General features: G+C 40.9%; 1 protein-coding gene across 1 annotated transcript; it reads right to left on the bottom strand.

Annotated features, from left to right (window-relative positions):
• Positions 1–7145: 7145 nt before the first annotated feature.
• On the bottom strand, positions 7146–14126 carry MED7 (mediator complex subunit 7). Its single transcript, XM_060006836.1, has 2 exons — positions 14045–14126; positions 7146–8236 (listed from the first exon to the last, which is right to left on the bottom strand). The coding sequence occupies exon 2, from the start codon at positions 8217–8219 to the stop codon at positions 7518–7520; it is 702 nt and encodes a 233-aa protein (XP_059862819.1). The 5' UTR covers positions 8220–8236; positions 14045–14126; the 3' UTR covers positions 7146–7517.
• Between the last annotated feature and the right edge of the window lie 496 nt (positions 14127–14622).

Raw genomic sequence — 14622 nt, 5'->3', positions numbered from 1 at the left:
ATTTGGATTTGGGGAAGGGGAGGAGCACAAATGTTTGAGACTTTTGCCCATTTTTCTGTTGGGTTTCTCAGTTTTTCTTATTGCTGTATATGAATAATTTATATACTCAGGATACCAGTCCTCTGCTGGTTTAATCTGTCATATTTTCTCCCACTTCGTTGCTTTTCACTTATTTATGGTATGTTTTCTTGAACACAATTTCTTAATTCAAATGTAGTAAAATGTACTAGGCTTTTCTTTGGTGGGTTGTACTTTTTGTATTTTATTTAAGAAGACTTCTCTTACCCAGAGATTATGAAGATATTCACCTACATTAGCTTTAAGTCTTTATAGTTCTTTCTTTCACTGTTGGCCTTTAATTTTCCCATAATTGATTTTTGTATATTTTGTCAATTGAAAATTCCAGCATTTTCCCATTACTTTGTAATGCCATCTCTGTTATATTTCAAAAATCATACAGGCATGGATCTATTTTTTGGCTTTCTAGTCTGTTCCAATAGTATATTTTCCTATCTTTCTTGTCAGTATAATACATCGTTTTAATTATTGCAGCTTTACAGGAAATGCTGATGTCACACAGGGCAAATCCTCCCCTTAGTTCTTTTATCAAGGGTATCTTGGGACTTCCCTGGTGGTCCAGTGGTTAAGACTCTGCACTTCTACTGCAGGGGTCATGGGTTTGATCCCTGGTTGGGAAACTAGGATACCATGTGTTGAGTGGCATGGCCAAAAAAAGGGTATCTTGACTCTCTGGGTCCTTTGTACCTCCCAAAGGGAAGGGTATAGGCTGAGTCCATATTTGTGTCTCTCTGTCTCTCCATACTCAAATTGGAAAAATATATTAAAAACTATTTTATGGATGAGGAAATTGAGACTCAAAACTGTAACTTGTTGAACAAGTGAGGGTACTCACTCACCATCCCAGTCCCATAAAAAGAGCTGGGGAATGTTCCCTCTTTTTCTATTCCCTGAGTCTGTATAAGATTTTTTTTTTTTCTAACAGTGCTTGGTAGAACTTGTCAGCAAAGCTATTTGAACTTGAAGTTTTCTTTCTGAGAAGATTTTGACAACTTTTTCTTTTTTTAATCATCAGAAAGCTATTCAAGTTTCCTACTCTTAAACCTTGGTAATTTTTTAAGAATTTGTCCAATTTATCTAAATTTTCAAATTTGTTGGTATAAAGTTATTCATAATATTTTATTATTTCTGTCTATAAAATCCGTAGTAATATCCCTTTTTCATTTCTGCTACTGATTATTTGTGGCTTCTTTTTTTTTTTTTAACCACTCTCCCCTTTAAGTAGTAGTGAGTCAGAACCCCTCAGGCTTATGAACCACTTAAGCCTTTCAGATACCCCCTCGGCCCTTCCAGATCAGATGTTTCTGCACAGATGATTCTGAGTATGTTGCCTGGGGACAAACAAGTTTCAGAAAGAATCAGCATGGGCCTTCTCTTTCATTCCCAACATAAATGGTACCTACCCTATACTATGGGTCCATAATTATCATAGTTAAGCAAATCGAGTGTCATGGAGGTTAATAGGTCAAACCAAGGCGAAACTACTAGTAAACACAGGAGCCCAAATTCTACCACGCATTACTCTTTTTGTTTCTTTTCTTTTAAATCTGAGTTTTAACAGCCATTTACTAGCCCAAGTGTCCTCGGTGTGTAGCAAGTTACATTTTTGAGTCTCAATTTCCTCATCCATAAAATAGTTTTTAATATATTTTTCCAATTTGGGTATGGAGAGACAGAGAGACACAAATGTGGACTCAGCCTATACCCAGCAACTTCTGTTATATATAGAATGTATTTCCACATCAGTACTCTCATTCTTAATGGCTCTTAACGATGGTATTCATAGATCTTCAGGTTTGTTGAATGACTGAATAATTGTGAAAATCAATAAAGACCCCAAAGGCATCTTTCCTTATAGTTATGATACGATACATTCCTAGCCAGCCACATCACCCCACCTGACACCCATCCTTTCAATGTCTTCCCTTACTCCAAACCTAGAGCAGGGGCAGGGAACCAGCAGCTTCACAGGACTTGGTGCTAAGCAGATATGAGAAGCATCTTACTGTCCTCATGTACTCAGAACTAACCAACAGTGCCTGAGGTCTTCCTCAGGTCTTGTCCAGGCAGTCCTGGGAGAAAAGCTCTACCAAAAATCTCTTATTTGCAACATAGTACTGGTTATTTTGACAAATTTACACCCTATTCTCTCCATCAGAAAAGAGTTTGTAGGCCACAGTCAGACACAAGCAGCAAGTCTCACTTGTTGAATAAAAAGCTCAGTATTACAAGCAGCACCTGTGAGTTTCTCCACCTTAATCTCCTCCTCTGCCACCTGGCTGCAGCTTCTAAACTTGAGGTAAGACTGCCACTTACTGTTAGACTCATCACATTACAGTTTGAAACCAGTTCCTAAATCTTTGATTCTAAATGCCAAATGCAAAAGACTTAGCAGGGAAGGTACCAGTTAACCTTTGAAAGCTTACTAACTACCAGAAATTAGGCTTAGTGCTTTGTAGCCATAATCTCACTTAGGCCCTAGAACAAACCTATAATTTTTATTTTGTGGTTATTAAGTGGTTTTGTGAAAACACTCCAGGGTTTAGAAGCCAATCACCTAGATTAGAACCTCTGGCCGAATTCATTTGGCTGCCTGTTTTTGGTACAGTCCACAGGCTAAGAATTATTTTAACATGTTTAAATGATTGGGAAAAAAATCAAAATAATAATATTTCATAGCATGAAAATTATTTAAATTCAGGTTTCAGTGTCCATATCTAAAGCTGGAACACAGCCGTGCTCATTTGTTTACATATTTTCTATGGCTGCCTTTGTACCATATAAAAGAGTACTTATAATGCCTAAAATATTTACTAACTGGCTCTTTACAGAAAAAGTTTGTTGACTCCTGACCTGGATTCTAATCTGGAAACACCACCTGAGCAAACCACAAAACTGACCCCCACTTTCATAAAGTGGCGGTGATATCTACTAAGAGGGAGTTTTAGGAAGTTTAGTGCTATACGCACAGCATCTCCTTAAGATAGCAGCAGAATTCTGACAAAAATGCTTTAAAATGTTCAAAGGGAGCTCATAATCTTTGTCTACAAATCTCCTTCCTCAGTCCAGTATCATGTAATGTATAAGAGTATGGATTTTAGGGGTTTCCCTCGTGGCGCAGTGGTTGAGAGTCCACCTGCCGATGCAGGGGACACGGGTTTGTGCCCCGGTCCGGGAAGATCCCACGTACCGCAGAGCTGCTGGGCCCGTGAGCCATGGCCGCTGAGCCTGCGCGTCCGGAGCCTGTGCTCTGCAACGGGAGAGGCCACAACAGTGAGAGGCCCGCGTACCGCAAAAAAAAAAAAAAGAGTATGGATTTTAGGGTCAAAATATCAGATTCCACTCAACTCCATTACTTATTACCTATGATTTATTAACTATATGATGCAGTAGAGAGGTGACAGAGTATGAAGGTTGAGTGCTTAGTCTTTGAAACTAGAATGTTTCAATCCAGGCTTTGCCACTCACTAGCTTGGTGACCTTGGGTAAATGACACCTCTCTGAGCCTCTGCTTCCTCATCTGTAACATAGGTGTAAGAATCATAATGATTTCAATGGGTTGTTTTGAGGATAAAAATGGCTTTTTGTACATAAAGTGATTAGAACAGTGCCAACAAAGTGCTAGCAGGCTGCCCCAAAATATGCTATGACGGCATACTGAACTAAGAAATGGCCAATGCAAGAGGGACACTCTGACCCCCACTTTCTGTTTCCCCCAAAGCAAAAAATAAACCTCTCCCATGAAAGGTGCACTCCCTGCAGTAAAGGTAAAAGGACACCCTTATTGCCTGAGAGAAGGAATTTCAGCCAAGAAGCCTATACAAACCTTGTTACTTCTTTAATTTACTACCCCAAGCCCAAATTGTTTAGATTCTTCACTAATTGAGCACCCAAAACCTAAGTTTCTTTGTCCTGTCAATTCCTCAGAAATTCAGTGTTTGTCTAAAGAGTATATATATGCTTTGGCTACTTCTTAGGTCCCATTTCTATGAGACCTCCCTGTATAAGAATTAAAATGTCTCTTCTCCTGTTAATTTGTCTTGCGTCAATTTTATTATTAGTCCAACCACAAGAACTCGAGAGGGGTGGAGGGGGAAATTTCTCTCTCTCCAACACTTCCCGTCAGATTTAGGATATAACAAACTCCTTCCCTTGGCCTTCTAAGTCCTGTAACCTGACCTCCATCTGCTTCTCTAGCTCCAACCTCCTCCCTCCCTATGCTGCGGCCATAATAGCCTTTTCTCCCAAATCATGCCAACTTCTAGTTGTCTCATGAGACACTTGCACTTGCTGTTTCCTGTGACCTCAGGACCCAGGACACGTCTTTTCTCTCAGATACAACACAGCACAGTTGAAATGGCCTTCCAACACCCTTAACAACTGTGAACATAGAAACATAACTTGAAAAGAGAAGATAATGTGGACAAGGCATTTTGAGCAGGAAATAGGAATATAATTGGAAGCAAGATTCTTCTGTTATAATGGCTGAATGGTTAAAGCAAGAACTTATACCTTCAAAAATTAACCTATTTGTTTTCCTGTTTATCTTTCTTCCATTTTCCTTCCCACTCCTCATACCCCCAGCAACTAAACCAGTATCAGGAATAGAGAGGAACACAATATCCACTAAATGAATGCAAGGAATAAATGAACTTAAAGGGAGGGGTGGACCTCCTCCCCCACACACACTGACATGCTGGGGTCTGTCAGATTCTTACAGAATCTGCCCCCAGCTGAATGGCCCAGTTGGAATCAGGTGTGCCACCCCTAACTCCTCCCTCCGAACTGGTTAATTAGCCTTTCACCTTTCTTTTTTTTTTTTCCTTTTTGAGAGACAACTCCCAGAGAGTGGTATAGAAAGACCTAACACTTGGGAATCGTTAGCAGCCATGTTCTGCACCCATACCATCAAAGAATTTGGTTTGTAGAGAATGAAGCTAACAGAAAAGCCAGAAAGGAGAGACAGAAGGTTCTGGATCAGGTTTGAGTCCCAGTTGCCCTAGAGACCCTCCCAGTCCTTCATGGTTTGGATGTTTAACTTATGTAACACAGTATCCTTTCAACAAATTCATCTTTTGCTTCAACTAGTTCAATAGAGAGTACTGACTAATGTAATCCTCCTTTATCCTACTGCACAGTAGAGCCATCTACAGATTTCTTAAAACCAATACCAGGGCCCCAGTCCAGAACAATGAAACCAGAATCCTGGTGGTCTGGGGCCCAGGCATTGGTAATCTCAAGAGTTGCCCAGGTTATTCTTCCAGATATTTCACTTTGAGGAATCAATCTATCAGGAATATTCATTATGACCAGGTGTGCAGAGATGTATTTTCATCCTCATAGACTGAATCTCTATATAAACTTTGAAATTTGTAACAACTATCAGACCACTAGTGCTCCTTCAACCCATTATAATACCAGGAGTTCACGTCAGAATTCTTTAGAGTTTATGCCGGGTCCCACCCACAGACCTACAAGATCGGGTCCTCCCAAGATCAGAATTTAAGATTCCACGTGAAGTTTTAATCTCTTAATCCTTCTCTCCAACAAACACACATTATATACAAATGATGTCGTGACTCTCTTAAGGATGTGATAATGTGATTCAGTTAGTTTTTTCCATGCAACGAATTGTAAGGCAGCCAAAAATTGGTTTTGTACCTCTTAGCCCAGCACCCTCCTCAAGGTTGTAAAAAGATTGAGGTCTCCTTTACAAAGGAGATTCCTTTGGGGAGTCGCTCAAGTGTTGAGCAATGTCTACCTTGCCCCGCCACCGGGAGATGAGGGGGTTCCCCTCCCCCTTTAATTTAAGCTCGAGAGAGCCTGGACTGTGTCTCCTGAAGTCTCTGGAGTCCAAAACTCTATACCAAACACATATCAGGAAAAAACAAATGAGACTTGCCAACTAAGTGCCTAACAGAGGGGCTGTCTACTTGGAAACAGCCTACACTCCCCAGATTTTTAAAGATAAGGATGCATGAATGTTTCACATATAGAACTGGCCTGTGGCCACTTTAAACTGGACTTTGCCAGCTTATCTGGCAAAAGGCCTTACCATTATCAGTGATTCTCAATCTTGAGACTGCATGGGAATCACCTGAGGGCTCTTTAAACCACAGTTTGTTGAGCCCCACCCCTAGAGTTCGATTTAAGATGTCTGGGGTGCACCTGAGAATTTGCAGTTCTAACCAGTCCCCAAGTGATACCAATGCTGCTGGTCCAGGACTACGCTTTGAGAACCACTGGCCTTTATTAAGAGAAAGGCTGGCAGCCACCCTCAGATACAAGGCAGACTCGTCCATCAAGATTTTGCCGGAAGAGAGGCTGGAGAACAGAAAAGAGAAGGTGCAGAAATGAAATCTCAGTGCTCAAAACAGGCTGACTTCTTATTCATGTGGTGAAGTCACATCAGTGGGGGTGGGGATGGGGACTGGGAGAGGGTGGAGTTAATGAAAGGAGGGCCTAGTCTTCAGGCTTTCAAGGACCCAAAGTGATTGAACTTTTGCCATCTTCAAGTGGCTTCCAAAGTTTTCCTGGGTGTGACCATCAAACCAGCAGATAAGAAATTTTTATGGGGCAGGCCTGGATTTTTACACCACATTCCACTGGTAAGAACTCAGTTACATGGCCTCACAGAGATGCAAGAGGAATGGGGGAACATAGTCCCTAGCAGGGCAGCATATCTCAGGCGAGCAAGAATCTCGGTGGACATCCAGCAGTCTCTGCCACCAAAGCCCCTTCCCAGGGCAGGCTTCCAGCCTTAAGCAAGTCTGAGTTTAGGAAATGTATAGGTAATTACACAGACATTTTAATTATTAAAATGAATGTGACTAAAAGTGATCAAAGGACTTCTTAGTGACTGTAAAAAAGCTCTGGGACCCATCCAGGATAGGGACAAGAGGCTGAGACAGACTGTTGCAGGAGCAGCCCAGAGGAAAAATAAACTGCTGTTTTATAACTCTCCAGGGTTCCTCTCTTTTAACATGTTACACTATTCTTTTTTAGAGATTAACCAAATTTTTAAGTGAAATAAATCTAAGGATTTCATAATTTCATATTTATAAAGTTTGATATCCTTTATTATCTATCATTCTTAAAGCAATGACAAATCTACTTTTCAGGGATGAAAACCCACTATTACTGAGGATATCTTCAAAGTTTACTGCAACTCCGAAAACAGGGATGTTCCACACAATAGAGGCAAACACTGCTTTTATTAAGGTGATTACTCTTAATGTAGGCGTACTCATTTACCTAGGCTTGCCATAAAGTGAAATGACATAAACTGCCTGTGACGTCTAACAATTGAGAAAGTTGGAGAGTCAAGCTGCTTGCAAGACTTCTAGTGCTCTCTCTTTTGAGGTGCTCTAAAAGTGAATTAACTAATATATATGCTATTTACTGAAACGGAAAAAAAAAAGAAGAAAAACAAACATCCTTCACGGTCTTTCATTCATTTCGTCAATTAGGACACACAAAGCAGCATCTTTCTCTATAATCTGATCTCTCCTATGACCTGAATTTTCTCTTTGTTGTTCATCCTGTCCAGCACAATTGTTGCTATCATCAGCATCCATTGGTTCAGTTTTTACTCTCAGCCCTGCTTCCGAATGGGGCAAATCATCAGGCAAAGAAGCCAAGCAATTCTGAATCATCTCAATGACTCGTTCCAGATGCTTCTGAAATCTCTCAGCTGTCTCAAGGCGTTGACGTTTCTGTACCTCCATCATGACTCTCAAGGTCTCTCTTGCTTGGTGGGGTCGGTATTCATTTATGAGATGATGCACATGTACAAAAAGCAGCTTAAGATCTTCTAGCTTCTCTTCCCGTTTTATACTCCCAGGGCTTCTTATCAAGATATCTAAGAGGTCTAAGAAATTAATAAGGATAGACATATTGAGTTTTCTCAGTTCTTTCTTGTGATCAAACTGCATAGGATGAAGCCGTTCGATACCCTGACTTTCTAAAGGGCGGATGATAAGGTCATCACACTGGAACTGGTTGCCGAACATCATATAACTGTCCTTTATTGGAGGTGGAGGCTTGGGAGCGAGGCCTTCCTGAATATTTTCATCTGTATACTCCTTGATGTACTGCATCGGAGGGGGTGGGAGGGCGCTTACTTGCTGTGGCTCACCCATTGTGGAAGATCAAGAACCTACAGAAATGGACCATCAGACAAAAAATAAGAAGAAAAAAAAATCACACACACACACACAGAAATAGACCAAAGATTGAGAGTGGAGCTACAAAACAAACCTGTCACATTCAGCGACTAATGACAGAACATTTTACTTTTTCTCCCCTGGCAGTTTGGCACCCAGGACAAAATGATCTCCCTGGTCTCTAAAACTAACATTTACAACAGGGAAAGGCTGCATCCTTTTCTAATTAGCAATATATACTCAATCATCGTATTTTTCCTGCTCTACTTAATACTTTCATTGGCACAAAAAATATACTGTAGTATACACTTGACCCCTGAGCAACACAGGTTTGAACTTGCACGGGTCCACTTACATGTGGATTTTTTTCAATAGTAAATACTAGAGTACTACAAGATCCATGGTTGGTTGAACCCTCAGATGCAGAACCGCAAATATGAAGGAACTGCAGATACGAAAGGTCAACTCTAAGTTATACTCAGATTTTCAACTGCACAGAGGGTGGGCGCCCCTAACCTCCCAGTTGTTCAAGGATCAACTGTATTTTCATCTATAAATTAAATCATCTGGATTCCACACCCCTCACCAGTTATGCCTCACTTCTCTACCCTCCCTACAGCCAAACTACACATGCTGTCTTCCCATCTCACGTTACAATCACTCGTTTTATATTATAGATTGATCTCCAACAGCAAACACTTATAACTAAGGAACACTCTGACAAAATTAAAATTACTATATTCCAGACAAACTCACATCATCCATTCCCTTTTTTCCTACAATATACTCTACAATTTTTTATAGACTCATTAACTTTTCTACATCTACTACAGAAATTTCAAATTCAACTATACCTTCAATAGCCACAATAACCTCCATCTATTCCATTTGAAGCTTAGGTATATCATAAAATGAGAATATCCCGAGTGCTCACTTAGATGGATCTTACCAGATTTTCAAGATATAACATAACACCATCCAACATGAGAGATAGCAAGTAATACCCTGGAGGCAGTTTTATACTTGGAATTTGTGAGGTAATAAGGGCAGCTGTGGGACAGCCCTGAGTTTCCACCAACCCACAGCAGTGAACTGGCTGCTGCTGAGAATCAGTCTGTCAGTGGCCACGGACATGATGAGTTACTCTATCAACCCACACTTCACTGCTTCACTAGCCTTCTGCATATTCATTTTTGTCACTATCCGATCTGGCGTCAACCTCCGACCTCCACAGAAACTGCTCATCACGGCCATCAACAACCACCACGTGACCAAATCCAATGGACATTTTTCTAAGCTGATCTTAATCTCTCAGCAGCATTTTCTTCCTTTTCAACACACTCCCCTCCTCTCTCAGCTTCTGTGATGCTACATTTACGTCTTCCTCCTACCACACTGGCCGCTGCCTCTCAGTCTCCTTTACTGCCCCTCCTTCTTCTAGCCAAATTTTAATGCTGGCATGCCTCAGAGACTCACAAACTCAAAACCCAAAGGGAAAAGGCAAGCAACATAAAGAGCGAAGGAGAACTGAGCATCTCCAAGCCAGACCTCAAAGCCTCCAGCCACTAGCATTCATGTGCGAATGAAGATTCATTGTTCCGTTGTCTTGACTTTTCAAGGGCAAAAAAAATCCAGATTTTTATGTGAAATTTCTCAATTTTTAAAAATACTGGCAATTAATTGCAGAAATTGTCAAATACTGTGAGGTCAAAAAATATTTATCTCCAACAATCTTTGTGGTCTGCTGGCCACTAGTTTTAGGCCTCTGTTTTATGTTCTCCCTGGGATGCTCTCAGTCAATTCCATAGCTTTTAATACCATTTCTATCCGTGGTTCTCAACCAGGTGTCATTTTGCCAACCAGAAGATATATGCAAGGTCTGGAGACACCTTTAGTTGCCACAACCAGGGAGGGGGTGCTACTGGCTTCTAATGAGTAAAGGCTGGGGATGCTATAAACATACAATGCACAGCAACAAAGAATTATCCAGCCCGAAATGTCAACAGATTGTGCCAAAGTGGAGAAACCCTGGTCTATATTTATGACTCTTGACTTTTTTTTTTAATTTAAGTATACTTGATTTACAATATTGTGTTAGTTTCAGGTGTACAGAAAAGTGATTCAGTTATTTTTTTCAGATTATATTCCATTATAGGTTATTACAAGACATTGAATATAATTCCCTGTGCTATACAGTAAATCCTTGTTGCTTACCTATGTTATGTATAGTAGTTTGTCCGTTAATCCCATACTCCTAATTTGCCCCTCTCTCTCTCCCTCTCCCCTTTGGCAACCATAAGTTTGTTTTCTGTCTGTGAGTCTGTTTTGTACATAGATTCGTTTGTATTATTTTTAGATTCCACATATAAGTGATATAGTATTTGTCTTTCTTTTCTTGACTCTTGACTTTTTATCTCCAGTCCAGACTGCGTCTGGGCTGCTCCTGGATGTCTCACAGGGCATTCAAACTTAAAAAAAAAAAAAAGAAAAAAAGAAAGTTCTTTTGAGTCCATCTACCATAAATACACATACACTAAACCTGTTCCTCTCACAGCTTCTACTCTTTCCTGTTTCAGTAAAATGTCCCCATTATCCACCTAGTATTTCAAGCCAGAAACCTAACGGTTATCTTAATTCTCCTTTTTTACCAATCTCCTCTCCTCACCATCACTGCCAAATTTATCAAGTCCCAAAACTTCGCTATCTCACTATCTCAAGTTCATCAGTTCTGATCAAGACACCATTCCCTCTTACCTGGAATACAATGGCTTCCCAGGGATCTTTTTGATTTCACTACAGTTCTTCTACATAATAGCCAGCCTAATTCTCATACCACATTCCTTCCCCCTTACATCCTAGCATATTGTCTTCTAGTATTTGTTGATAGCTCCATTCATTTCAAGAAGGCTTCAAATCAATGGGAATTTGGAAGTAGGTATAAACATCTTTAATGTTTATTTACTCTTTCAAATATTTACTCTTTGTCTAATATACGGCAATGATGATTATAATGACAGACAACACTTGAGTACATAGTATGTGCCAGACACTGTGCTAAATACTTTTCTCATGGTTGCGAGAAATCTGAGAAAAGAAAGGTGCTCTTTCCATTTCAGAGATGAGATCACCATCACCGTGGCTCACAAAAGTTGATCCACCTGCGTAAAGTCACAGAGTAAAGGAAGGAGCCAGAGCCTAAAGATCTCAAACACTACATCATACTATCTTTCAAGGATAAACATGGCCTCCATCCTTGCGTTGCTTACAATCTATAAAGGAAAACAGACAAATAGCTAACTACATGTTTTAAGGTTACTACAAAAGACCAACAGATCTGACTACCAAAGATAAATCTAAAAATTCCATATAGGAAAATATATCATAAGCAAAATTAAAAGACAATCCCATTTTTCTGGGAGAAGAATGCCTGCAAGCTAACAAGGGCAAATATTAGAAATTTAATTTTGATTTTTTTAAAACATATTTTCTGATTCCATCCCCACAAGAAAAGCACTATGACTTCAGCAGTTGCCTGTCTTACTCACAACTCTACCTCCAGCACCTTAAACAATGCCTAGAAGGTGCTAAATCCTCAATAAAGATCCACTGAAAGAGTTTTTTTTTAAACCTATATATTTTAAAAAAAATAATAGAAAAATAGGCAAAAGATGATGAGAAAAATGCAAATGCTGAATAAAGGCAGGAAAATATTCAGACAAACACACTGTTAAAAGCAAATTTTAAAAAGGATTCTTTTCATCTAACAGACTATCAAGATTTCACATACTCCATCATCTGACAAATGTTAGAACACCTTCTATGTGGCAAGCCCTGGATTCCAGCACAGGTCACACTCTCCTTCCTCTCAGTTTCTTCAGAGTGGCCATCCCAATTTTAGAAGCAGGCTCTTAGCTCCTCTGGCCCTGCAGGGAAGCCTACTGCGGTGGAGAGCATCCATTCCCCGCAGCTCTCACAGAAGCCACCATGACAGCCGCCACATAACACTCTCAGGTGGCAGGCCAGTACCGCCAAGAGAATATGGGGAATCCTCAGACACAACTGACAGGAAAGGAAACGAATATGTTTATTTGGAATTTGACCTGACAGTATCAAAACTTTTAATGCTGATATTCTTTGACCCAACAATTCTTTTTTTTCAATTTTTATTTTATACTGGAGTATAGTTGATCAACAATGTTGTGTGACCCAACAATTCTATTTCTAGAAATTTATCCTACAAAAATATTGGTACAAGTACTCAAAAGTGTGTTTAAGGATGTTTAACGCAACATTGTTTGAAAAGAGCAGGAAAAGCTGGAAACAGCCCATAATTTCATCAATATGAGGGCTGGATAAAGTGTCTATATATACACACAACACAGCCATTAAGAAAAAAGAGGTGAAAGTGCATGGGATGGAGGGTTATAAATACTGCGTACCATTTCATTTATTTACAACACACGAGTTGCAAATAGTTATAATCAACTTTTTAAAACTTCCAAAAACATCAATTCAGACTTATAGAAAAGCTGTATGAATAGTATAAAGAATATTCCATATTCTTCACTCAGACTCTCCAAATGTTAACATTTTCCCTCATTTGCCTTATTGGTCTCTCATCTCCGCACCCGCAAATACTTCAGTGGGTATCCCCCAAATAAGAATGTTCTCTTATGACCACATAATTACCAAAATCAGAGAATTAGCAATGATCTGGTACTTCAAAATAAATTTCAGACAGCCCAGGTTTCACCCCACTCAAGCCTTTTTAGATTGGAAGCCCAGTTTTGTGCCTCCCAGCACCATGTGTAATCCTCTACTTTAGCTGCCAATCCCCAAAGGGCAAGTAAGTGACAGGTACCATTGTTTCACATCCTCTCTTAATCTTCAAACCAATTCTATGAGTTAAGTAGTATTTTCAATTTCATTTTAGAGATGAGGATCCCAAGTCTGTCTCACCAAGGGGAAGTGTCTGCAACCAGATCAGAAGGCTAGTAAATGGCACTGCAGGAATTCTTAACCTTGGTTCTTGTACACAGTACAAGTTCCCTTAAATCAGTAAACTATGAAGCTTCTAACAGTACAAAAGGAAACTGACGTATTACAGAAATCCTGCTTATCTCCCTATCACTTCTCTAGACTAAACTTGTCAAAGGCGATGGAGGTTTTTAGTAAAACAAGCGCCAGGCATCATAGCCGGTTATCAGACTCAAGATCCATCTTCTAGTGTTTGTTCCGTTCTGCGGTATTTCACCAAAAAAAGAAAGGTATTCTAGGGTCCCATCCCCAGACTTTTGACTCGTTTTGTCTACTGTAAATGGGGCCGCTGGTATGTTGTTTTTAAAACCTCTCCAGATGATCTAATGATTAGGCTTGGCATCTACCTCCTTCCCCGCCTCCCATTAATTCTTCTGATTTCAGGACTGCTCCCTGAGGAGGAAGAGCAAGGCTGGTTATCCCGTAAGGCTGGAGAGGCCAAAGGACTCGCCGAGGCCACCCACTTTAGCAAACCAGCCGCGAGAGACTAGAACTGAGGTCTGCCAACCTCTGGCCGGGCTCGGCCTCCCCACTCGAAGGAAGCCCAGAGCCCGCCGCAAGGAGGGCACCTTCCGCCGAGCGGTTCACCCCGGGGCTCAGCGAGCGGCGGGGAGGCCGCGCTCCCCGAGCGGCGCGGGAAAGGAAAGCGGGCGAGCGTACGCTGCACCAGGCCTCCCCCATTCCCAGCCCGCCCGGAGGAAGTCGCGGGGTCCGGAAGAAGAAATGCACACTGAACGGGCACCAAACCGTCGCCGCCCACTCACCTCAGCCCCGGGTTTACACTGGTAGCTGCCTTCTCCACCACCGCCGAGACCCAACTTCCAACCTCCTCTTCCAGGAAGAAGCCTCTGACGCTGTCCCTTGATTGGCTGAAATAGCTGTCCTTTAACCGAGGCTCTAGGCCCGCCTCTGACCGATGGCTTGCTATTGCGCCTGCGCACGCCCCCCTCCCCAACCCCCACCCCCTCACCGACCCCGAGCAGCCTGTCGCCTTCTGGCAATTTGGCTGCGGCTGCGGCTTTTGCAGCCGCGGAGGATTTCTGTACTTTGTATCAATAAAAGCAGCAGCTGGTAGCTCGTTCCTTTCTTTTTCTTTTTTTTTTTTCAACGCTTAAAATTGAGGCATCCATACGTCTTACGTAAACGTTAGACAATACAGTAAGCAGATATTTTTAGAAATGATATCGACTGTAGCCCCACTGTCAAAAATAACATTAAAAAATATGAGGTTGGACTCTATACGCTGTTTAAGTATTTTGTAAGCTGGAAATACTTGTGAACATGATTGAGAATCAATAATATATTCTTACTTTGCATTTTTTTTTTACCATCTATTCACTTT

Source organism: Delphinus delphis, chromosome 3 (genome assembly GCF_949987515.2).
Source record: "Delphinus delphis chromosome 3, mDelDel1.2, whole genome shotgun sequence".
Taxonomy (NCBI): Eukaryota; Metazoa; Chordata; class Mammalia; order Artiodactyla; family Delphinidae; genus Delphinus; species Delphinus delphis.
Note: the sequence above shows the minus strand (reverse complement) of the source record. Positions and strands in the feature narration are given on the sequence as shown.

What these genes read in the sequence shown, in the direction of transcription:
- MED7 (XM_060006836.1), bottom strand. Translation starts at nt 8,219, where the DNA reads ATGGGTGAGCCACAGCAAGTAAGCGCCCTCCCACCCCCTCCGATGCAG.